At 38.2% G+C, this 26139-nt stretch overlaps 1 protein-coding gene across 1 annotated transcript; it reads left to right on the forward strand.

Annotated features, from left to right (window-relative positions):
• Positions 1 to 3156: 3156 nt before the first annotated feature.
• Positions 3157 to 24753, forward strand: Selenot (selenoprotein T). The gene is made up of 6 exons (XM_027933866.3): positions 3157 to 3366; positions 17050 to 17160; positions 17769 to 17895; positions 20173 to 20260; positions 21940 to 22093; positions 22577 to 24753. The coding sequence occupies exons 1-5, from the start codon at positions 3230 to 3232 to the stop codon at positions 22062 to 22064; spliced, it is 588 nt and encodes a 195-aa protein (XP_027789667.1). The 5' UTR covers positions 3157 to 3229; the 3' UTR covers positions 22065 to 22093; positions 22577 to 24753.
• Positions 24754 to 26139: the final 1386 nt, after the last annotated feature.

Raw genomic sequence — 26139 nt, forward strand, 5'->3', positions numbered from 1 at the left:
TAAATAACTCTTAACACTCAATAGTAAGAAAAAAAGCCTCATTAAAAAATGGGCCAAAGTGGAAGGCTGGGGTAGGAGGATCGCAAGTTCAAAGCTACCCTTAGCAACTTAGCAAAACCCTAAGCAACTCAGTGAGACCCTGTCTCTAAATAAAATATATAAAGGGCTGGAGTTGTGGCTCAGTGGTAGAGCACTTGCCTAGCATCTGTGAGGCACTGGGTTCAATTGCCAGTACCACATTAAAAAACCAAAACTAAATAAACAAAAAAAGGGGCTAGGGATATGGCTCTGTGGTTAAGCACCCCTGGTTCAATCTCTAGTACCAAAAAAAAAAAAAAAAAAAAAAAAGATGAGGGGAGAGCAAAGACTTGACCACATCTCCCTAAAGAAGATAGAGGGCAAACACATGGAAAGATATTCCACATCATGTCATCAGAGGAATGAGGATTCAAACAATGCAGTACCCACCACCATACCCCATTCAAATGGCCCAAACCAGAACATTACTGTCACATGTCACATGCAGACAAGAAGGGGAGCAACAGAAACTGGTTGATAGCTGGCAGGACTGCAAAACCTTATAACTACTTTGGAAGACTATGGGGCAAATTTTTTTTTTTTTTTTTTTTTTTTGTACTGAGGATTGAACCGAAGGATGTTTCATCACTGAATCACATCCCCAGTTCTTTTTATTTATTTATTTTTATTTTGAGCAGGGTCTTGCCAAGTTGCTGAGGGTCTCACTGTGTTACTGAGGCTAGTCTCAAACTTGCAATCCTACTGCCTCAGTCTTCTGAGTCACTGTGAGATTACAAGCATGTACCACTGTGCCCAGCCAGTCTGGCACTTAACAAAAGTAGACATACCATATAATCCAGAATGGGCTTTCTGGTATTTATCCAAAGGAGGTAAAAACCTAGTTCCACACAAAAACCTGTGTATGAATATTCATAGCAGCTTTATTTATAATTGCCAAAACCTGGAGGCAATTAGGATGTCCTTCAGTGAATGAATAGATAAATGTCCAGATGATGGAATAGTATTCAGTGCTAAAAAGAAATGAGCATCAAGCCATGTAAAGACTTAGAAGAAACTTAATACATACCAGAAAGTTAAAGAAGCCAAGCTGAAACGGTCACATACTATGATTCCAACTATATATATACTCTTCTGGAAAATGCAAAGCCAGAACAATGAAAAGATCAGCTGTTTCCAGGGATTACACAGGAGACAAGGAGCATAAAGGATTTTTAGCATGGTGAAAATATTTTGTATGGTACTATAATAGTAAATACATGTCATTATACATTTGCCAAAACCCATAGAATATACTACATCAAAAATGAAGCCAAATATAAACTTTGAATTTTGGGTTGTCAACAGAGAAATCACCAGAAGTGAGACTCAAAGAATTCTTGGAGAAGAGGGGAGCTCAACTCAGGAAAAGTGAAGTCCTTGACCTACGTGGCCAATATTGATTTCCAGGGTGTATCAGTAAAGGCACGGACAGTGATTCATTAGGAAATCAGATGCACGTTCAAGGGAGAACGTGGGCTGTTTCAAGAGAAAGATGTCTTAGGATAAACCAAGAAATACACATTAAAGAAGAGAATGTGGGCCATCTAAAGATTGAGACAAATTTTGGGGTTCCCACTTCCTTTTTTAAAGGAAACTTGGTGAGCACTGTGTATGGGAAGGAATGTAAGAATCATATCAGTCTGGTGATCACAAGATTGTTTATGGTTTGATCATTCTTAGAATTCTTAGGCTGATATGGTCTCCATTATCTGATCAATTAACACTGGAAAGTCCCCTAAATTTTAGGTTTTCTTAAAATATCTGCCGTTTGCTTAATATATTAGTGGGCTAATTAACAGTGCATAAGGTAATTATAAGTAAGGGAATTTATGGTTAACTGCAAGATGTTCAGATGTCCCAGAAATTTGGGAGTGACAGATCTGGGCTAGAGCTTGGCTTTAGGAGTGACAGGCTTGGAAAGGTAGGCAGAAACCTCAGGTTAAAACTAGATTTCCGGGCTTGGGAAATAGCTCAGTTGGTAGCATGCTTACCTGCCATATACAAGGCCCTGGATTCAATCCCCAGCACCACAACAAAAAAACAAATTTCTTTGCTTTTCCCTCCCTCCCTCCCTTTCTTTCTTTCTCAGGGGCACTCAACCACTAAGCCACATCCCCAGCCTTATTTTGTATTTTATTTAGAGACAGGGTCTCACTGAGTTGCTCAGTGCCTCCCCATTGCGGAAACTCGCAATTCTCCTGCCTCAGCCTCCAGAGCCACTGGCATTACAGGAATGTGCCACTGCACCCGGCTTCCTTGCCCTTTCTTTAGGATTTCTTTCTGTTTTTTTACTTCTTCTATCCCACCTTAGGGGAATAATGATGTGCCGATGTGGGCTTGTCCTTTATAACTACCTACCACCTTAGAAAGGGCTGTTGATAATGGGGCACATAGGCTACGTGTGCCTGGAGCTCGATTTTGTTGTGAACCTGGAACTGCTGGGGAGAAAAGTCTAAAGTTTAAAAATCAACGGCAGAATAAGCAAATCGAATAAGAATTATTTTTGAAAGTTTGCTAGGTTTTGTTTTTGTTTTTTAGAAAAACCAGATCTAAATGAAAGAAAAAATAGAAAATAAATTTTAGAAGATTTCTAAGGATGCATTTGTGTTTTTAGATACCGGTTCCTTATTATAAGAATAGATTATTGGTCATCTTTTTTCCTTGATATGAATTTTCACTGTTCTCAAACGTAACAATGAGTGAGGTCATCAGGTGTTTACAAATGAGAAGAAAAGCAAAGCAAAGAGATTCTCCCAAATCACTGAGCAAAAAACGAAGGGAGAAGGTCGAGAAAGGAAGTAGGGAGTAAAAGGCAATGAATGAACTGGACAGAGAAGGCACTCCTTTCTCGGGCAGCTGGACTGGTAACACTGCACGCAGACCCCAGCCTGCAGCAGGCAGTAATTGCAAGCCCCGCTGCACCTGCCGCCCCTCGCCTTCCTCTGCACACATCCAAGATGGTGCCGGGTGAAGCAGCCGCACAGCTCCGGGCTCCCTCCCCGAGCCGCGCGGGCGCGGGCGCGCAGGCGCGGCGCGACCTCCCTCCCGCCCTCGGCGGACCGCGCCTGCGCCGTGGGGAGCCGCCGGCGGCGAGGCTCTGGGCGGCCGCAGTCTCAGTCTGAAGGCGGCCGCGGCGGCAGTCTTGAGTAAGATGAGGCTTCTGCTGCTTCTCCTGGTGGCGGCGTCGGCGGTGGCCCGGAGCGAGGCCTCGGCCAACCTGGGCGGCGTGCCCAGCAAGAGGTTAAAGATGCAGTACGCTACGGGGCCGCTGCTCAAGTTCCAGATTTGGTGAGTGGTGCGCCGGCCCTGACGTCGCGTTTTACGCGAGGCCCCGGCTTCGCGGCCTAGACGCCGCGTCTCCGCTGCGTCTTCCCGGCGCCCCTCCGCAGTGGGCCCCTGGTGGGCCGCCGCGGCCGCGCTCGGGTCTCGGGTACAACCGCTCGTTTGCCTTCTGCCGGCTGGGAAGGCGGGACGGGGCGGGAGGGCGCGAGAAGGGTGGACGCTGCGGGCGCGGACGAGGGCCGCTGGCGGCGTCACGCGGAGCCCACGCCGGCGCTCAGCGCAGCGGGTGCGGCTCGTCGCCCGCCGGGGCCGACCCGGAGCGCCGGGCCTCTGTAACCGCGGCGGCCCTGGGTGGGAGCCGTTGCTCGAGCGGCGGGACTGTTCGCCCTGCCGCGGTGGTACACCGGCGGCCCGGGTTGCGGGCGGCGGCTGGGTCGCAAGGTGGGGACCGCCACGCGCCCGCGGAGCCCTAGCCTTTGGAATGTCGGCGTTGCCCCGGTTCGTCCCAAATCGCTTCCCAGCCCCTTGGGTCGGCCCCCGAGTCCGGTGCCGCGCCTTCCACCTGCGTTTGGCCTCATCATTGAAAACCAAGGATTTTTTTTTTTTTTTTTAAGTTTGTGACATTTGAACCAGAGTCAAAATAAGATGGTGAAACTATTTTTGGAATGAAAACTGTTATTTATTTCTGGTTACAAGAATCACAGAAAAGAACTTTATGGTTAATTGTGTGTCTGGAATATGTCATGTTTCATATAATAACTAAGAAATGACAGTAGGGTCTGAGGGTGTGTGCGCGTCCTGGAGAGCCAACCAGGACCTAGCCATGCGGAGCACACACACTACTGTTTTTTTGTTTTTTTGTTTTTTTTTAATTAGAAAGTGGTGATCATTTTAAACAACCTAAAAGATTGTTAAGGATTAAGTGTGAAAGTGGTTTTAAAAAGAGTGCTCTTTTCTAGTTATATTTTTCTATATTCTACTGTCCTATTTCTTGCTTGTGCTTTTGCCTTTTCAAAATACTCTTTTAGATTTTCATGCACTGGAATTCTTGTTACAGTTTAAGGTGTACCTTCTACTGAAGTTATTCATAACAAGGTTTTCAAAATATGTAAGCAAAATATAGGGCAGGGCACACAGGACTTCATATGAGGTTTTTTTGGTTGGTTATTTTTGTCGTACTAAGGATTGAACCCAGGGCCTTGTATACCACTATACCACTGAGCTACATGCCCAGCCCTTTTTCAGTTTAATAGGTGGTCTCCTTCAATGGCTCCGGTTGGCCTTGGACTTGTTTTTCTCCTTTCCTCAGCCTTCTGAGTATGTGTATAACCATGAAGGGGTGCTCATTGAGCTTTTTAAAAAAATCATAACTTGATATCTAGATGCTTAACTTTTTAAAAATTTTGTTTTAAATATGACTTGTTTCTGAAGTCTACAGAGTTTCATTTGCAGTCATTCTGAATATGTTACATAACAAAAGTGCTTTCATTTTTGGGGGGGGGAGGAGGGGTAGTGGAGATTGAACTCAGGGTGCTCCACTGAGCCACATCCCCAACCCTGTTTTGTATTTTATTTCCAGACTGGATCTCACTGAGTTGCTTAGCGTCCTACTTTTTTTTTTTGCTGAGGTTGACTTTGAACTCTGATCCTCCTGCCTCAGCCTCCTGAGCCACAGATTACAGGCGTGTGCCCCTATGCCCTGCTTCCATTTTTTTTTTTTTTTAAATATACACATGGGAAGTAACTTGTATTATGTCCTACTAAATAGAGATAAATTTAGCTGCTTGTTTGTTGCTTTTCCCCTGCAGAGATTAATCTGTTTGTAATAAAGTGAATATTAAGTTTCTGGTTTTGTTAGATTCTTGAACATTCATTTGCAAGTTTGGGAAAGGAGAGGAAGCTAATGTCGTTCAGGATAAAATGCATGAAAAATGAAATTTCGTTTGAAATCTCAATGCTATGAAATGAGGTTTTTCTTAACATTTATGAAAGCACTACTTTTACTTTCAATTGATTTACTTTGCTCTGTGTTTTGAATTTATTAGATGTAGTTTTTGCTAAATAACTGTAGTTCAACATATCTGGTAATTACACCATTTTTATAATTGTTAGAATGAAATAGCAGTACAGCACACAATGGAATCAAATTGGGGAGAGGTCAGGCTTGTGACAGCATTTCCTACTCTGTGTTCATATATACTTTTTGAATAAATTTATTAGTACTCAAAGATTTCCTGGTGAATGAGACAGGTGTGATACCTCATAAAGTTTGCAAAAATGGTTCAGTATTATTCTTTGTATCTGAGTCTTTGGCTTTTTTGTTGGTTGTTTGAACGATAGAATTTGGTAATTTTGAAGACATTGATTTTATATTTGTGAAAAATTTGTTCTGGTTATTTAGGTTACTAAGCATTGAAAGGAAGTTCTTGCCCAGCACAGTGGTCACCTGTAATCTCAGCTACTTAGAAGGCTGTCTCAGGAGGATTGCAAATTTAAGGCCAGCTTGGGCAGTCCTATCCCAAAATAAAATAAAAAGGGCTAGGGATGTAGCTCAGTGGTCATGCACATGCCTTGCATGTGTGAGGCCCACCGAAGCACCACACTTGCATAAAAACCTTCTCTAATGGAGCTTACAGTTCCCTTGTTAACTTTGTTTGCTTTGCATTTTATGTGTGTATTCAAAGAGATGATATTTGGCATATGTTTATTTTTTTCCATGTATATGATTTAACATGTAATCAAATCTGTAGTTGCTGCAGTTTAAAAAGATTACTGACTACAACCTTTACAGTTGATGTTTACTTGAACATTTGACAGTTGGATTACTACTGAGAAAAGTAGGTTAAATGAAGTTAAGATTTCAAAACATAAGCAGAATATGGCAGAATTGTCAAATTTTGTTAATTACCCACTGCTGTAATTGTAGGACATCCAAGTTCTAGCTGCAGTTTAGGTGGTATGAGAGTAATCTAGTTGGGATCAGGAAGCAAATTTTAAACTGGGATTCAAGTGATAAGATTTATTTGGAATGAGCTTTATAGGTAATGGGAATACTGGACAGTGGCAGGAAAGAACAGAGTTTACATGAGAAGCCCAGCCGACTTCAAAGAGCAAGAGGCATAGGACTTTGAGTGTCTGTCAGGCCCTGTGTAAGAGAGACCAGCTAGCTTCATTATGGGAAGGCACGGAGTGGGGCTTCTGGAGTTGTCCATGGAAGAGATGATGGAGCTTGGGTTAGGGAGCTGGTCTGGGGAATGCATAGAGGTTTGATAGCTCTCTGAGAGATAAATTTAGCAGCTGTGGGTGATGAATTACAATTGGTCCTCTGTAACTGTGGGCTGCATATCTATGGATTCAGCCAACCTTGGATCAAAAATATCTGAGGGGGAAAAGTGGCATGTGTACTGAACACAAACACAAGTTTTTCTTGTCATCATGCCCTACAGCACAACTATTAACAGCATTGATACTTTTAGGTACTGTAAGTCATCTAGAGGTGACTCAAAGTATACAGGGGGTTGTGGGTAGTTGTATGCAAATACACTGTTTTATATAAGAGACTTGCACATATGCAGATTTTTGGTATTGGGGGGCAAGTCTTGGAACCAATCCCCCCCACCCCCCAAGGATATTGGAGAGATGTCCTGAAGTGAGAACTGTCCAAGATGATTTCTTTGGCGATGATGCTATGCCATTCCCCAGAATGAAGACAAAAGTTTTTTGGTGAGAAGGAAGAGAAGGAGTCTTGATTTATTTTTATCTACTTATTTCTTAACGTGCTGAGGATTGCACCTAGTAGACAAGTCTCACATTCCCAATCCTTTTTATAATTGTTTTATTTTAAGAGAGGGTCTTGCTCAGTAGCTCAGGTTGGCCTCAAGATTGAATCCCCCTTGCCTTAGCCTCCCTAGTAGCTGGGATTATAGCTGTGCTCCACTGTACCTGGGTTTGGAATCCTGAACTTTGAAAACGTAATAGTCAGAACAAAAACTCCATAAAGAAATGTTAATCATTCCAGAATACCTGTAGTAACAAACTAGAAAAGTTAAGTTAGCAGATGCTGTATTTCGCCAAACCAAAGATACAATGGATTGTTGGATGCACTATTATTTTATATATCATTTAGAAAGAAAATATACTACCATTTATGTCACAGTAATGGTCATAAGATAAATCCTGTGGGTTTTAATTTTGTTTCTTTTTTTTTTTTATGATGGTAACTATAGGAAAATATGCATCTTGGAATCAAATAACAGCAGACTATTATTTGTGGTAGAATGTCAGAGAAAAAAATGGTAATGGCTACACCTATTGATGGTTTAGATTTTTAAAATTTTATAAAGTTTATATGGAATTTATAATTTTGTTTGCTTTGAATTTTTTGCCTTTTTTTTTTTTACAGAACAGAAAGCTGCAACATCTAATTGTGCACATAATATTTGTCTCTCCTTAATAATGAATGAAGTGCTTAGTTCAAAGCTTTTAGATGTAGGTAAAATATGACTGAATGATTTTAAAGTTTCATATTCTATTACAGAAAATTGAAACATCATTTTCTTACAGTTTGCCATTAGATGACTGTTAGAAAATCAAGTCAAATGTATCATGTAAAAATTCAGGATAGGGCTGGGGTTGTGGCTCAGTGGTAGAGCACTTGCCTCACACATATGAGGCACTGGGTTGGATCCTCAGCACCAATAAAAAAAATAAATAAGCAAAATAAAGTTACTGTGTCCGTCTACAACTAAAAATATATTTTTTTAATCCAGGATATCCCTATAAATTTTGACTATCTTGAACAGGAACCGCTCATTTTCTGGACTAGCAGTTTGGAGACCAGGTTCTTATTCTGTCTAACCCTTATGCTCTGAGTAATGTTTGGTAAATGAGTCATCTTATCAGCACTCAGCTTGTTCATCTGTATAATGAGAGAATGTTGGTTGCTTTCCATTTACCTCTGATATTCTATGTTGTACTGTTAGAAGACTTAAAGGAAGAAAGTGAAAGCGCATATATTTGTTTATCTTCTTTTCTCTCTTTGCCAGTTAAGAGTGTAGTTGGAGCCCTCTGGCTTCTCTGATGGTCACTTTCCCTGTTTTCCTAAAAGGGCAGTCTTGTTTTCACATTCCTCTTCATGACAGGTGCAGCTTGGAATTGCTGAGGAAGACTTCTTGTTATGTCGGTTTTGCTTCGAACCACTGATAATCGGTTCTCTTAGTGATAGTGACATACACTAAACTTTTTTGCTTATGCTTCCTTTTCCCATGCCACTTGTTTACCCCCTTTTTTTCAATTCTTAGGAAGATGTGATTTTTTTTTTTTTTTACAATAAGTAGGAGAGACAGATATACCAGTATTTATAGTAAAAAGAATAAGTGTTCTCAGTGAGATGTGTAATTGAGGGTTAAAGGAAAGAAGGCTCCCTTATTCCGGGAGCTGGGAGGCTTTGCAGAGGAGCAGATGGAGATCAAGTCTTGAAGGGTGTAGGGAACTCCAGGAGATAGAGAGAAAGGGCTGCAAAAGCTAGAAGTATACAAACGAAGCTGACTTAGCATACAGCAGGAGGAGGGGACCAAAAATGGAAATGGAAAGTAAGGTACCCTTTATACTGTGCAGCATTCCTTCAGAATGACACGGTGTGATGTAATTTTACATGAGTAAGCTCATAATTGTATGCTTTTTAAAAGCGTACCCCACACTTTTCCTGTCTGTAAATATAGCTCTCCATCCATAGGCATAACATTGCATAGAGTGAGTGTGCCCTTATTTAACCAGGGCCTTCCTGAATTGTTCATAAAGTTACTTGTTGAGATAAATATTCTTAAATACCTTTGCATGTTCACTCCATTGTTTCCATAAAACAAACCCATAGAAGCATAATGTGATTATGTCAAAGGTATCACATTTTAAATTTTGATATACTTGAATTAGTTAAAACTTCTGGAACATCATAAAGTGGATTTTTAAATTTTTCTATTTTATCCCAAAATGATATTTGCTTTTTTTTTTTTGCTTATTGGGTTTTCTCTGTGACCTAATGATGCTCAGTAGTTGTAAATGTTTGGTGGGCTCTCAGAAAGGTTTTCTTTTCTTTCTTCTTGTTTTTTTTAATAGGAAACAAAATCTGATCAATTCATTATGGATACTATTCAGATTTTTTTGTAATTTTTGTTTATTGGCCTTCTATACCAGTTTCAATTTTCTACCACATCATTTTCCCCTTAGGACTTCAAGATATGTTTTTGAAAAAAAAATTTTTAATTGTGGTAAAAATGTATAACATTCAATTTATCGTATTAACCTTTTTGAAGGGCGCTGTGCATTATTGTTGAGTATATTCACGTTTTGTTGTGCAGGAGATTTAGAACTTTTTCATCTTGCAGCACTGAGACTCTATCCCTACTGAGCACTAACTCCCCTCTCTTTTCTTCCCTGGTTGTGACCACTTTAGATACTTTATTGGTGTATGGAATCATACAGTTTTTTGTTTTTTTTTTTTTAAGTGTTTTGCTCTCAAATTTCATCCATGTTGTAGCACATGGCAGGATTTCCCCGTTTTTAAGTCAGCATAGTATTCCATTGTATGTAGATAAATAAATCCAGCCATTTTCTTTATTTATCAGCTGATGGACATTTTATTTCACAGTAGTCAACAATGCTATGATCAACATGGTATACAAATATATCTTCAAGATTCTGCTTTGAGCGGTGGGGATATATAGCTCAGTTGGTAGAGTGCTTGATTTGCATGCACAAGGCCCTTGGTTCAATCCCCAGCACCACAAAAAAGGGGGAAAAAAAAAGATCCTGCTTTGAATTCTTTTGTATAATATACACCTACAAGTAGGATCACCTGTCTTTTTTTTTTTTTTTTTTTTTTTTTTAACATTACTGAACCAGAATATTTGAAACCTGTCATTAACAAAGGAAAGAAGTTTATTTTGGCTGAAGGTTTTAGAAGTTGGAAGTCTTAAAAGCCTGGCTCCGAAATTGGCGAAGCCCATGCTACTTCACCAGTGGCAAAAGGGAGTGAGCCAGAAAGAGAGAAGGCACAGCAGGCAGACTTGCTTTATCACAACTAACTCTTCTCCCAGAATTAACTCCTCTCAAGTCTGGACCCCTCTGCAGGTTCCCCTCCCAACACTGTGGCAGTCACATCTTAGCATGCCATTTGAAGGCAACAGATTCTATTCAAACCATAGTGGCTGGATCATATGGTAACTCTTAATTTTTAAAATTTTAGGCACTTCCATTCTGTTTTCCTTAATGGCTACACCACTTTACATTTGCCCCAGCCATGCACAGGGATCCCAGTCACTGCACCCTCACCAATACTTGCTGTGTTCTATTCTTCTGATGGTAGCCATCCTAGTACATGTAAGTTCACAGTTCATTGTGGTTTTGATCTGCTGGATCCTCAAAATATGTTTTAATTCTGCTTTTTGATTTTGAGTTTTCCTGCAATCCTCTACATCTCTTTTTCTGCTTATTGCAGATTGTTTTTGAAGTTGCTCTTATTTTTAATCTTTTGGTTACTTTTCTGCTCTTTAATTTTGTGACTTTTTTAATAATCCCTCAGGTTTTTTTTCTTCTCTATTCTCAAGCAAGACAAGAGAAACAGCTTCAGATATTATCAACTAACAAACTATAGCATTATTTGCTATTAGAACATTACCAGTGGCAAAGATGCATAAATTTTTGTGTTTTGCTTGATGTTTATCTTTGGAGCTTAGAATATCTGTCAACAGTCAATATTTGCTTTTTTAAAAAAAAGGGGGGATACAGTATTTTGTAGGCTACTGTGGTTGGCCCTGTGGCAACCTCTCCTCCCCAATTTATAAATTGCTTAAGTTCTTGCTGGGGAAGGAATTTGATCACTTTACTTGGAAAGTATTTTTTTTTTATTAACAGTTATATTGTATGCAGCCATTCAAAGTGACTCAATAAAGATATTTGATAAATAGTGATTTATCTGCTTTTTAAATTTTTTTTTATTTTTTTAGTTTTAGGTGGACACAATATCTTTATTTTACATTTATGTGGTACTGAGTATCAAACCCAGTGCCTCATACATGGTAGGCGAGTGCTCTACCACTGAGACACAATCCCAGCCCCTGATTTATCTGCATTTTGAAGGAATTGTCTCTTTGTCAAAGTCCTACATTTATTATTTAGTTTTTATCTTTTTTATACATTTAAAAATTTAGATATAATTCACATGCCATAAAATTCGCCCTTATTGCATTTTAGTAAGTCATTACACTAATAAGAAAATAACATATATTGTGTTCTGTTTTAATTTATTGCCCAAACTAGGAAGCTCTTTTGGGTGCTTTTTTAAATTGTCTTCTCCCCCTTTTGTAATTTCACCTGCAGGCTCATTTCAGGTGCCAGTTGAGCACACTCACTGTAGCAGCCAGGAGTTGGAACTACTCCAAAGCCACTTCAGGATTTGTGTTTGTTCTTATGGTGGGCACTGGAAAGGAAGTCAGCTGTCTCATCACACAGTTTCTTAATCTGATAAGCTGTCACCTCTTTAGTGTTGTTTTTGCAATTCTTAAAAAAAAAAAAAGAAAGAAAGAAAGAAGGGGCTGGGGCTGAGTGGTAGAACGCTCGCCTAGCACATGCGAGGCCCTGGATTCCATCCTCAGCACCACATGTAAATAAAGGTATTGGGTGCAACTACAACTAAAAAAAATAATAATATTAAAAAAAATTGAAAAAGGAATCTTAGTCTGAAGTGTATGAGAAATTCTGCTTGCATCCTTTTTTTTTCCTAGTTATACATGACAGTAGAATGTATTTTGGCAGAATATACGTAAGTATAACTTATTCTGTTAGGTTCCCACTCTTGTGGTCATACATGAAGTGGAGTTACCCTGGTCATGTATATAAACACAAGGCTAGGAAAGTTATGACCAGTTAATTCTACTCTCTCTCCTAATCCTCTCCAGCTGCTTGCATCTTTTAAAAAAGTAATTTATCAGATTAGCTTCTTATTTGCTCCTTGAGCATCTTGTTTCTTGTGTGATTTATGGAGCACCTTGTTCATATTTTATTGCTTAAAATACTTAGAGCAAGTGATGTGCTCCACATGATGTCTGTTACTACCTTATACCAAACAGAACAAGGAGACATCTAAAAATGTAGCAGTCAGTTTTCAATAATCAAAGAGCTGCTAGGGATGATTAGTGCTGTAGACAGAAACTAGTATTTGTAAAACATCTTTATGATTTTCTTCGAGGTGTGCAGAAAATATTAGTTGAAAACTTTGGGATGCAAGTAGTAGAAACCTATTTGAATGAGGATAGACAGTGATTGGGAATGCATTTAAAGATTTCTAAAAGAATGGTCTTGGAGCCCAAAGGCAGAAGCCACAGGGCATCAAAGACTGAAATGGGGAACTCAAAAACCTGAGAAGGCTTTGTTCACATTTCTGATTCATATCTGTACTTTACTCAGTAAAATGTACACTTTTTCTCTGAAGTTTGGCTTATCTTCTCTTCTCAGTCCTATTGAAAGATTGACTTTCCTCCATCCAGCAGGACTAGTGTTAAATGTCACTTATCAGTCACATTTTAAAATCAACATTCTTCTTTTCTAGAAAAGAAGCTGTGGACCTTCTTCTGAAGGTTGCATTTCTGGAACATGTGCTAGGTTTTGGCCTCATGTAAATAGCACCCAATCCTGTAGCAGGTCAGGCGGTGGGGTGGATATTGCTAATAAAAGGGGAAGGGTGAGTAGAAGAGATAATGAAAACAGAAAATCACAAGTATTTACTTCATAGCAATCAGTGTCTAAGATTTTGTTAATGGTATCTTCTTTTCTTTTTCTTTCTTTTTTTGTAATGTTGGGAATCGAAACCAGATCCTTGTGATGTGGGGCACGCATTCTACCACATTCTACCACTTTGCCACAGACCCAGCCCCAGTCTTTCTTTTAATATGGGGGCTGTGAAAGGTAGGAGTGTGGGACAGGTTTGGGTTTGATGAAAGTAGATATTTGACTTCAGTTAGCAGCAGATGTAGTAGAGAGAAGTGAAATTATTGGTACTGTGAATGAGGAGACATGATGGACTTTAAAAGCACAGTATCTGTTTGAAATATCATGGACAAGAGTTTTTTCTCTGTTCCTCAAACTTCCTTTCTGATCATTACATTACATCTAATATATTTGCAAAATCTTTAGGGAAAGTACTGTGGGAAAACTATTTTAACTCAAACAGTAGCAATATTTGAGTCCTTTATAGTAAGTTGTCTCTATTACTAGAAAGGGTTTTGCAAAGTGGTGAGACTTTAAGATTTCTTTTCAAGAATTAGACTTATTTTTCAAGAACCTTTGGTGGCAGCAGGAATAGACAGCCATTGCTGCATTTTTATTATGTTCACATGTATGGGATTAGATGTACTCCTTGAGCCAGAGAGAGTGGAGTAATTAGAGCTGGGTTTGATGCCAGAGGTGAAATGGTTACTAGCTCTTTACCATCTGTGACTGTAAAAAATTTAGCGATGGCCACCTCAGCAAGCCCTAGGTATGTTTCATCTTGGAAAACATCTGTTTGTAGTCATGATTAGTGCTTTTAAGATGGGAAAATTATTTTGGGGGAAAACAACTGTACTGGAAAAAAGTTCTTTGGTTTTTCTTCACTAGTCTGAAGGCAAATACAAAGAGGAATTGCATAAGCAACATGTCAAACCATGTGTGGCAGCCTCGGAAACACTTCATTCTTCAGAAATAGAAAAGTATTAGCCTAAAATCTTTTTTTGGACTGTGAGATTACAGGCCATTTCTATTTGGAATTTCATGCAAGGTCTGAAACTTAACTGAAGACTTGAAATTAGAAGAACAAAGGGTCAATTTAGGCTTTTAAGCACATAGCTGAGAAAGTGGGTCACTGGGAGGAGTCTGACCAGCAGTGTTTCCTGCACTCAGACACGCCTCTCCAGCTGGGCCTCTTTCCTTTAGGTACTGCTGGGAGCCCACAAGATTGACTTTCCTATGTGGAGAGTCTTTGTATTGTCATCATGAAGGAGCCTCAAAGATCTTTGCAGTCCAGAGTCCAGCTCTGTGGGTACCCAGTGCTGGCACTGTGGGGAAGGGGAGCAGACTTCCCAGATACAGGAAAGGATGGCTCTTCTTCATGTAGCTGTTGTATTTGGTGTCAGGTAGAAAAGGCCCAGGATCCCGAATCATAAAATCCGGCTATATTTCAGTCCTGATACTAAGGGCAGCATCTATCAGTGTCAACTGCTAAAAACCACTGCCTAATTACAGTGCTTGATGTGTGATAGGCGTTCCATAGATAACTGAACAAGTGAAATCTTAGATGAATGTATACTTGGAAAAGTTACTTGATCTCTCTGGGCTTCATTTTCTCCCCCTTCATCTATGAAAAAGAAGTTTCAACTAAATTAACCAAGTCTCTCATTCTCAAATATTGCATTAAAAGTTAAATACTTTGGTGTACACCTGTAATTGCAGGGGCTGGGGAGGCTGAGGTAGGAGGGTTACAAGTTCAACAACTTAGTGATGCCCAAAGCAAATTAGTGAGACCCTGAATCAAAATTTAAAATTAAAAAAGGGTCTGGGAATGGGGCTCAGTAGTTAAGCTGCCTCTGGATTCAATCCCTGGTACAAAAAAAAAAAAAGTTAAATACTATTATTTTAGATAATCAGCACACCAGTGCCAATTTGGGCATTGAAATCAGGTGGCATTTCTTGGTTTTAAGATGGTTAGGCTTAAGGTTGTCTAGGTTATTTTTGTAATAGCTTCAGAACAAAAGAAACATTAAACTTTTATTATAGAAACTTATGGCAGAATACTAATACCTGGTGATCTGGTATAGGATTTACCTAGGATCTTTGCACCATTCTTACTCTATAAATTTGGAATTACATCAGATTAATAATATGAACTCAGAAAAAAAGCTCAGGATATTGATTAAAAAGAATAAAAAATATAATGTAATAATAATATTAGGCTAGGTGGATGTTAGAAAAGGCATCTGGAGGGCTGGGGATGTGGCTCAAGCGGTAGCGCGCTCACCTGGTATGCGTGTGGCCCAGGTTCCATCCTCAGCACCACATACAAACAAAGATGTTGTCTACGCCAGGTTTATCTCTGAAAAAAATTCATATGTTTTTAGAGATTTACTCTTGAAAAAATTTCATTCTAACAATAAAGGAAATATTTTCTCTAAAGAATGACAGTCAAATTTGTCTTACCCTCTTTTTTTTTAATACTTATTTTTTAGTTGTATTTGGACATAATACCTTTATTTATTTATTTTTATGTGGTACTGGGGATCGATCCCAGGGCCTCCCACATGCTAGGTGAGCATTCTACTGCTGATCTATAACCCCAGTCCTCTTTCACTCTTTTTTGATGCTGGGGATTGAACTGAGAGGCCCTCTACCACTGAGCGCCCCCCACCCCCACCCCGCCTTGTTTTGTTCTTTTGGAAGTGCTAGGAATCAACCCAGGGTTTTGGACATGGTAAGCCACCACTCTGCCACTGAGCTACATCCCCAACCTCACTTTTTTTGTTTTATTTTGAGACAAGGTGTCACTGAGTCGCCAAGGCTGGCCTCAGACTTGCTATCATCTTGCCTTAGCCTCCAAGTAGCTGGGATTTGGAATTAACAGGTGTGCACCACCATGTGTAGCTTTTTTTAAAAAGCAGGTTTTCTTACATGGGATCTACTAACATTTACATTGTTTCACCCTATCACAGTATAAACTCTGTGCTTTTCCAACTTGGGTTGGTAATGGTGGTCATTGGGGTTTTTTTCTTAGGTTTTACTCCACTGTAACTTACTGACCCTGCTTCCTCTGTACCAAGTGGTGACTTTGTCACTTTATGGTATTTATGTATTCCTTAATTGAGAACCTAGTAAACTTAAGTGCTTGACAGTTTACCTGAATTTGCAAGCTCTTTTTCTCCCTTTCTCCAGATATGCTCTTGGTAGCATATTTTCCTATTCTTGCTGGGGCAGCTTGCATCTGAAAGTAAATTGCTTAGAGACTTTTGTCATGGAGAAGATTAGATGCTGTTGACTTAATTTCCAGAGTCATGTCATGTTGCTGAGAATTACCTTCCCAGTCTTTGTTTTCCTTCACAAAGTAGATTTAAATTTTAGCATAAGAAGGGATCTAATAGTCCAGCCTAAGTTTCTCTTATGATTGTGCAAAACTAACTTACCCAGGTTGGGGCAGAGTGGAATGAAAGCCAGTTTCATGTCTCATACCTTGATGTTCTTTATAAACTTTTGCAACCCATATTTAAAAGTTCTATTTCAGATGAATGAGAGTTGTTTTCATATAACTGATTTTTTTTTAAAGGCCAAAGTGATATGTGAGTTATACTGAATATGTGTGTGTATGTGTGTGTGTGTGTGAGAGAGAGAGAGAGAGAATAGGTATTTGCTGTTGTCTAACAATAGTCCAAAGTTATAAAAGTTTGATTTTTATAATGGGGGAGCAGTTATTTGAAGGTAAAGTAACTTAAATTTGTGAAATTTGTAAAAAGGAAGAAAACTCCCTGTATTCATCATATGGGTTCAGTCATTAATTTATGATGGATCTTGAGAAAGAAATTTAATCTTAGTAATACTTTTTAGCCTTTTTCTGACTGCAGAATAAATCTAGGTGTATTCTCAACCCTAATGGAAACACTTATTTTTCTGCAGTGTTTCCTGAGGTTACAGGCGGGTGTTTGAGGAGTACATGCGGGTTATTAGTCAGCGGTACCCAGACATCCGAATCGAAGGAGAGAATTACCTCCCTCAACCAATTTATAGGTAAGTAAACTTCAGTAACTTAAAAGGGAAACAATTTAGTTGACTTTACAAGCGTTTGTGAATTGTTTCAATCACTTTTCTTTGATTATTGTAATTTCTTAATTGGTTACAGTAGTATGCAGAGAATGCTACTTTATAAGTAGCAAGCTTATATAGACTTTTTCTGCAAGAAGGAATTGAGGTTGTTTCAGAGATGACAACCCTTTTAAAGAAGTGTTTGCTTATGTAGTTTTAATGTGGAAATAGGCTAAGAATCCCCTCTTTTACTGATACTAGAGGTTGAACCCAGGACTTCACACATGCTAAGCATATTCTTTAATACTGAATTATACCCCCACCTTCCCAAAATTTTATAGAGGATCAGTGATATAAAGTTCTGTACTGTCTTAAAATGATAATGTTTTTAAAGGCCAATTTATATAACTTTCAATTTTATTTTTAGATTGACTTAAAAGATTAAACATTTTGTTTTAAAACTGTACAATAAACTTTAGTTGCTTTTTAATGATTAGTAACTTTTAGATTTGTAGAAAATGTTTATATACATGTACTTGAATATTAAACTTTAAAGAGAAATTATGGCTTCTTTTTTTTTTTTCTTTTGATAGACACATAGCCTCTTTCCTGTCAATCTTCAAACTCGTATTAATAGGCTTGATCATTGTTGGCAAGGACCCTTTTGCTTTCTTTGGCATGCAAGCTCCTAGCATCTGGCAGTGGGGCCAGGAGAATAAGGTATGTGACTCAATAACTGTGGCTACTGTAGGTTCTTAGGTTGTCAGTTACAAGGCTGTAATGGATTTTTCTTTTGGGCATGGGGTGCTTGTCACTGATTTACATTAGTAAATGTGCGTTATTTCAGCTTTGTCACTTTATTTCTGGGCAAGGACTTAACTTCGCTTGGCTTCAGTTTCAATTATGCCTTAAAAATAATATATTTAAGGGTAATGGTCTTACCCTTTTATTTAGGGGGCATAAAGGGAGATATTGTTTTAGAAGAACCTGGACACAAAATAATTTATAACCTGATTTTGATATAATTTAGGTCATGTCATAGTCATCAGAATACAATATATATATAATTGACCTTTTATCCCAACTAATGTGCCATTAGTGGATTGATTCATATTAAAAAGTGTTTCTGTTAATTGGTTTTTATTAAAACTCCTTTTTGTTTTCAATTGTTTGTTCTTCAACTTCTTGTTTATAGGGGTCTGTTTGGCAAATTGCCAGAAAGAATAAATGTAAATGTACTTAAGAATCTTGAGTTTCCTTTGCTATTTTTCTTTTCCTTTGTAGTCTTACAGTATATATTCTTTCTAGAGTATGTTTATTTTCATCTATTTTACTTAAAGTCATTGTTTCCCTGAATTTTCTACCATTATCAGAAATGGATCTAATTTTATGTATCTCTGTGTGGGGAATCACTTAGATGCTTTCCCCCCGGGGCAGGTTCTCTTGTGGAGCCCTCTGTCCAGTTTGTTCTTTAGCTCTAGGCTTAATTCCTTTACCAGACTCCTGACACAGTTGTACTTCTCCTAGGGAACCACTTGGTTCCAGGAATAGGCAAGACTCTTGGCATAAACTCCTCAAGTGTTTGTTGTCTCTAGTTGGAAGTATGTCTGCCCTGTCATTAACAAAATGTTAATTTTCAAAGGATTAAGAATGGAAGCTGAGCACTTACTGCTGATAATATTTTGTGATATACTTAATTGATTCCAAATTGTCCTTTGTACATTTTACCTCTGTAGATGTGTATACCATTGTTGTTCTGCTATGAAAAATATTCTTACAAGCTGTAGCTCTTTTTGGTTCTGGGGATTGAACTCAGAGGCCTGCAACCACTTAGCCACATCTCCAGCCCTAGTTTGTATTTTCTTTAGAGCAGGGTTTCACTGAGTTGTTAAGCACTCACTTTTTTTTTTTTTTTTTTTAAATATTTGTTTTAGTTGTAGGTGGACCCAATTTTATTTTTATGTGGTGCTAAGGATCAAACCCAGTGCCTCATGCATGCTGGGCAAGCACTAGCCACAACCCCAGTCCAGCGCCTTGCTTTTGCTGAGGTTGGCTTTGAACTCGTGATTCTCCTGCCTCAGCCTCCCAAGCCGCTATGATTACAGGTGTGCCCGGCGACAAGCTGTAACTTTTATGACAGTTCCTTGTGTTTTATTTCCATGAAAGTAGACTCATGTTCCCAGATGTTAGGAAATCAAAATCCACCTAACTCAAGTGGGGCACAGGGAAAGCTCTTTCTTGTCTGCTGTAGACATTTTTCTGAAATAACTTGCTGTGAATTGGCTTTCTCACTATATCCAACTTTTAGTTTGGTAATTTTGCTAAATGAAAACTCTTCTGTGGGAGCCAGGGTTGTGGTTCAGTGGTAGAGCACTTGCCTAGTGTGCATGAGGCCACTACATAAAAATAAAAACTACAACTAAAAAAGAAAAAGAAAAAAACCTTTTTGTGCATAGGGAAGAGCTTCTAGCCTCTTTGGGGAGAGCATACACTTGCCTTCTCACAGTGAATGACTAATATGCCAGTGCTCTCTCACCCACCTCTTTTTTATTTTGACTTAAAATGATTTGTTTGAAACATAAAAGATTGTATTGGATGCTTGAATTTACTGATTATTACGTCACTAGTCTCTTGTGAATTCATATATTGCATTATAAAAACGGTAAAATGAACCCTACTTATACTGGCATTCTTTTGTAAACTGGTTATTATGTTGTCTCATAGAAATTCTATGTATAGTGTGAGCATCCTCTGTAAGTTCTTTAACATCTGTAGAGCTATAAATTGGTGCTGCAGTTTCCTTGCTCTGTGGGTTTTGTCTGAACCTATGGAATAACAGAAGTAGTCGTGTGGAAACTTTTAAAGCAGATTTTAAAAGAGTATTGAACAAATAAAGAATGATACCATTTATTTAAAAAATTACTGGGTCTTAAGTTGTCATGTTTTAACTTTGAAATGACTTTGTTGCCTGTTGTGCTTGATTATATTTTCTTTTAGGTCTATGCATGTATGATGGTTTTCTTCTTAAGCAACATGATTGAGAACCAGTGTATGTCAACAGGTGCATTTGAGATAACTTTAAATGGTAGGTTTTGAATAGTTTGCATGTTGTGATACATTTTAAGTGATTTCTAGTGAGCAAAAGCCTTTTCTGTTTTTCTTTAATGTTGATATGAGAGGTTTATTTGATAAAACTCAAAGATCCGGAAACAGAATTTAGAAAATTTTAACTTATTCTCTTGTCTTTACCTCTACTTGAATTTTTAGAATTTCTTGAAGGGTTAGCCCTCTTCTTGTGTTACATTATCTGTCTGGTCCTTATCTTTTCTCGGTGTAGTACTCAGGAACCTTAAACATAACCTGCTCCAAAGTAAACTCTTGATTACTTTTGCTCCCTACAATTCCTGTATGCTGTTAATTTGCTTCTCCTCTGGCATATTTGATTCTTTCAACTTCTCCTTTACTACCCATGTTTGGTCAATCACCAGGTCTTCTCAGTTCTGTCCTCTAAATGGCTCAGAAATCTCCTTCTGTTCACTTCACTGCCGTCATGCTAGTTCGTGCTGCAGTTAACTTGTTGCCCTCTGCAGATAGGGGCCATTAGCCAACAACCATGTTTACATAATTAAATAGTTAAAAAGCAACAACAAAAGAATATGACATATAGAAATCATATGAAATTCAAAGCTGTGTTCATAACTGATGGTCTTAGTTTCATCAATGAAAAATCATGGAAATTTTTCTTTCTAGTTACATAATTGTACCTCTATAATACCCTTGATTTTATTTCTTGATCCATAAAGCTAAAATATTTTCTATCTGGCTTTTTACAGAAAAAAATTGCCAATATCTGCTCTAAAAGAGGGTTTTTTTGTTTGTTTTTTTTTTAATGCAGATTTCATCTTGTCACTTGAGTATGTCAAATTCATTAAATGGCTTTACTACTTTTTCCAAGATAAAGACCAGAATATTTAATATGGCCAAAAGGCTGTGCGAGATCTAGTTAAGGGTCTGTAAACTGTGTCCTATGTTTCATACCCTTTTTGCTGCCGGTGTTATAAATAAAGTTTCGCCCAAACACAGTGTGCACATTCTTCAGGCTGCCATGAGAGTTGAATGGCTGTGACAGAAACTGTATTCCTAGAAAAAATGTTTGTTTCTTGTTTCGCTGCAGTTTGTTAACCCCAGTCTAACTCTCCCCACCCCTCTGTCTCCCTCCACCTCATTCCAGCTACCCTTTGGATCACTCACTGCGCAGGGTTTCCATCTAGTTTTTATACTTCTCTGTCTTAGAGGTTTCCTGCTTTCATGAAGCCTCACTCCTTTTTAAAATATTTTTTAGTTGTCAATAGACCTTTATTTTTATTTATTTATATGTGGTGCTGAGAATTGAACCCAGTGCCTCACAAATGCCATGCAAGTGCTCTACCACTGAGCCCCAGCCCCAAGCCTCACTCTTATCTTGGTAACTTTTCTTTACTTTTTAGATCTCAGTTTAAATGATATTGCTTCTCTGACTAGTCAGCAGTGGAGCACTAGAGCACTTTCTAGTTTTACTTTTAGTACACAATTTTAATGGTGTAGCTATTTATGTAGTTCTTGGTATTTCCTCTTCTAGAGTGTAAACTCCCTAAGAACAGGAGCTTCTGCTCACCTTTGTATTCCCAGTTGAGTATATAGACACTTGATAAATATTTGTGGAATGAATGTCTCTTATAGAACTATCTTTAATTTTGGCATGGGGGTACTATTTATGTTTTACAGACGTGCCTGTATGGTCTAAGCTGGAATCTGGTCATCTTCCATCCATGCAACAACTTGTTCAAATTCTTGACAATGAAATGAAACTCAACGTGCACATGGATTCAATTCCGCATCATCGATCATAGCCCCACCTATCAGCACTGAAAACTCTTTTGTAAGTACTTAAAAATATACTAGTTATGTATGGGTTTCTGTTAATTCTTATCATGAATGTTAATAGATATTACACATATTATCACTTAAGTTTTCAATTTAAGGTTAAACAGATGGATGTGTCCTTCATTAAGATTTATATATCAATAGAGTTTGAACCTGCCAAAGTTAAGTAAGGTTGTGTTAATAATTTTATCTTGAAGGCCTTTTAATATAATTCTTTAAACTCTGAACTGTGGATAGCCAGAATTGATACAGTAGAGTATACATACCCTCTCCATACCTTCAGCTAAGAGTACACAAATTTTTTAGCATGTTCAAGATAGGAAACTTATAACCAAATGTGTGAATATGGAAAGAGGAGTTTTGATTAACTTTTTCTCAGCAGAGTTGTTCTCGGTTCTTTTCTGATCAGTTAGTTGACTTTCTAATAAGAGTTTTTGCAGGGTGGTAATTGGAGTATTCCTTTCTGTATATCTTTCAGACATTAAGGGATCTTTGCAAGAGCAGCGTGACTGACACTATGAAGGCCTGTACTGAAGACAGCCAGCTGTTAGTACAGACCAGATGCTTTTTTGGCAGGCTCGTTGTACCTCTTGGAAAACCTCAATGCAAAATAGTTTTTCTGTGCTGGCACGTTCTGGAATTCTGCACATTCGTGGAGTGCAATAATACTGTATAGCTTTCCCCCAACCCAGATTCACCCAGTTAATAGTTTGTCATTTTTTAAAATGTAGACATTACTACTTAAAACTTTTTTCTTAGTCATATTTAAAAAGTAGACAATTGAGTTATAATTTGATTTTTTTCAAAGTGTCTGTTAAATCTTGTGTTTTTATATGATTTTTTTTTTTTTTAGTTTAAAGTCAATCTTTGGGGGAATACAGCTAAAGTTCCCAAAAGAGTTTATCAGTCATCTCTAATTTGGTCATGTCCAATTTATATCGTTATCAAAAAACTGCAGATTGTGAACAGTGCATTATACAAGATTATGGGGGAATTTAATATCCAGAGTACTCTACCAATTTGTTTGTATGTGTGCGTGCGTGTGTGATTACCAGAGAACTACTACAAAACCAACTGCTTTTTAAATTCTGTTGTGTAGTTCAGGTGTCTTGCCTTGACCAATCTAATGAATTGATTAACTGGCCTTTATACTTAATAAAAAACTAGCAGATGTCAGTTAAATGAAAAAGTTTCAGTTTATTGCTCAATGTACTTGTTAACATTGTATTTAATCATCATCGGCCTAATTTTGTGTTTTTAACTTAAAGATAATCTCCTAAGGGTTACACTTTAGATTCCCACACACAAAAAAAGGTTAATTTACCATTTTTAGAGTTGAAACTCACCTCATTAAATAAAAGTTCAGTTGAACCTCTTTACAACATTGATACTAAGTGAACAGAAATCACCCAGCATCAGATATCAGAATTCTGTTGTATTTGAAAAATAAGATTGAAAAATTTTTTAATTTAAATTTACTGATAGTCTCGGTATTCTAAAAATAAGAGTTTTTAGAAAACTAAAATTGACTAAGACTTGAAGGACAATTTAGCAGAAATAGGACCATAATGTAGAAAAAGAGCCATCGAGCAGCAGCCGCAGCTTCAGCTTCCGCTTCCACAGGCTTAACATGGAGAGCCCAAAGTAGGCCTGGATTTACTCATGAAAATAAAAGGATTTAAGGAAAAGTTATGAGGAAAACCCAACATTGGTTTTACCTAACACTTCAGAGTTGCAAGACCTAACCCTGTGTGTCATAGGACTGACCTGTTTTGCTATCACTGGGTGTCCTGAAGCACATGTCAGGTAATGGCCTAACTGTTACAGCCTCAGGGAGGAGCACTGCAGTCTCTGAACTGACTGCATGATGTCAAGTCTGTGATTCACTGCAGAAAACTGGCCAAGTGGTTATCATTTCCATTCCGAATAGAACCTTTACGTTCTTCAGGGTTAGTTAGTTCATGATTTAAGTTTCAAGCTCCTTCGAGATTGTTATTTAGGTATAATATTTATGTTTGACTAAGGATTAAAAACGTGTTAATCTGATTGCATACCACTCCAAACTCCCCATTTTCTGCAGGTTGAACACCCTGTCGAATGTGTCTGGGGGTCTTTCTTTGGCTAATGGACATTCCACTAGTGACAGTTACCTTTATGGCATGAAGCTGCTAAAAAACTGAATCTTGAAAGTTCCCATGGGTTTAACAGATCAAACTATGGGGAACCAAAGCTTCGGCTCCAACTTTCTCCATGTTTGCCTTGGGTTGAATAACTTATTTTTTAGAGAATAGCTTTAAGTGGCTTAGACACTGATAAGAGCTATTTTGTTTTATGCTTAGTTCTATTTAAATCTAGAATTTAATGGAGTCTGATTAAAAAAAATGTGGGTCATGTGAATATGAAAAAATGTGAGGAAAATAAACTATTTGCAGTGTAACTTTATTATATTCTAACATTTCAAAATTATTAGTTGCTTATAAATTGGTATGGTTGTGTAGTTTATAAATGTCTATGCACTATATTAATTAAAAGACCATAGGATATGTTGGCAGGTTGGCTGATGTTGGCATTTTTTACCACAGTTGCCATTGTGGAAGAAATTATTTGTTACATTAATAATAAAAAAAAGTTAATAAAACGTGACTTTATACCTCACTGTGTAAGATGTACAGACAAATGAGCTTTCAGAATATAAATGGCCTTATTTGCTTGCGGCACTAGCATTATGGATGGTAGCAGTTGATCAGCCTGTACAACTGTTAAACCTAATGGGTTCCCAGTGATAGTTGTTTCTTACTTTCAGTGTTAGCCAGCTTGCCCTGATGGTTGGCAAGATACTTTTGTCATCATGTAAAATAATTCAGATTTTTAAAAAAGTCTACAGGATTTTTAAACATGGTTTGATATTTTAAAAAGAAAAGTCTGCCAGGCACTGTAGCACATGCCTGTAATCCCAGCGGCTCATGAGGCCGAGGCAGGAGTATCCCGAGTTCAAAGCCAGCCTCAGCAGCATCGAGGTGCTAAGCAACTCAGTGATAGCCTGTCTCTAAATAAAATACACAGTAGGGCTGGGGATGTGGCTCAGTGGTCGAGTGCCCCTGAGTTCAATCCCCAGTTGCCCTCCTGCAACCCCCAAAATAAAGACAAGTCTCTTGAGAGAAACAGATAAAGAACTGTAAAGTTTGGGAATTATCTCTGGTGTTGTGAAAATAATCAAGCAGTGTGAAAGGGACCCATATTTTGTGGAATTAAATCTAAAGTAGAAAAATTATTTGGTAACTATATTTAGTAAATTTTGCATTGTAAAAGTTGTTGTGCTGCAATGTTTGCTTTTATTTATTTATTTAATTTATTATTAATTTTTTTTGTAGTTGTACACAATAACTTATTTTTATGAGGTGCTTAGGATTGAACCCAGGGCCTTGCACATGCAAGGTGAGCACTCTACCACTGAGCCACAACCCCAGCCCCAGTGTTTGCTTTTTAATGGTGGCTTCTTAACCCAACCAGTGTTCACAGGCAATCCCACGCTCCAGCCATCGCTCAGGTCTCTCCAGTGCTGGGACAGACTCCTCACACCCTGGCCCACTCGTGCCTCCATGCCGCTCAGTCCTGCGCGACTCTGTGGTGTCATCTGTGGCTCTGTCCAGTGTTGCTCCCATCCTCCAGAGTTCCTGAGAAATTCACACTGACTTCCCCAGATCTGGGGAGAAACAGAAAAGTTCTTGTCCTATGTTTCCAGTATGACCAGTTTGACAATTTCAGAAGAAAGAACAAGAATTAGATACTTTTTAAAAAATTTAGCTGAGCCTTTTCCAGGAATTGTGACAATCCCTGTCTCAGCCCCCCAGGCTTCAGAAAAGCAAATAGTAATCAATAAATAAGCATTTACTTTATAAATACATTGACCTACCTTCAAACTGTATCTTTTTCTTAAATCCAGGGGTGCTTAACCACTGAGCCACATCCCTTAAAATTTTTTTAAATTTTGAACCACAGCCATTTTTAAAATTTTGAGAGTCTTGCTAAGTTGCTTAGGGC

The sequence above is a fragment of the Marmota flaviventris genome, chromosome 8 (assembly GCF_047511675.1).
Source record: "Marmota flaviventris isolate mMarFla1 chromosome 8, mMarFla1.hap1, whole genome shotgun sequence".
NCBI classification, from domain to species: Eukaryota; Metazoa; Chordata; class Mammalia; order Rodentia; family Sciuridae; genus Marmota; species Marmota flaviventris.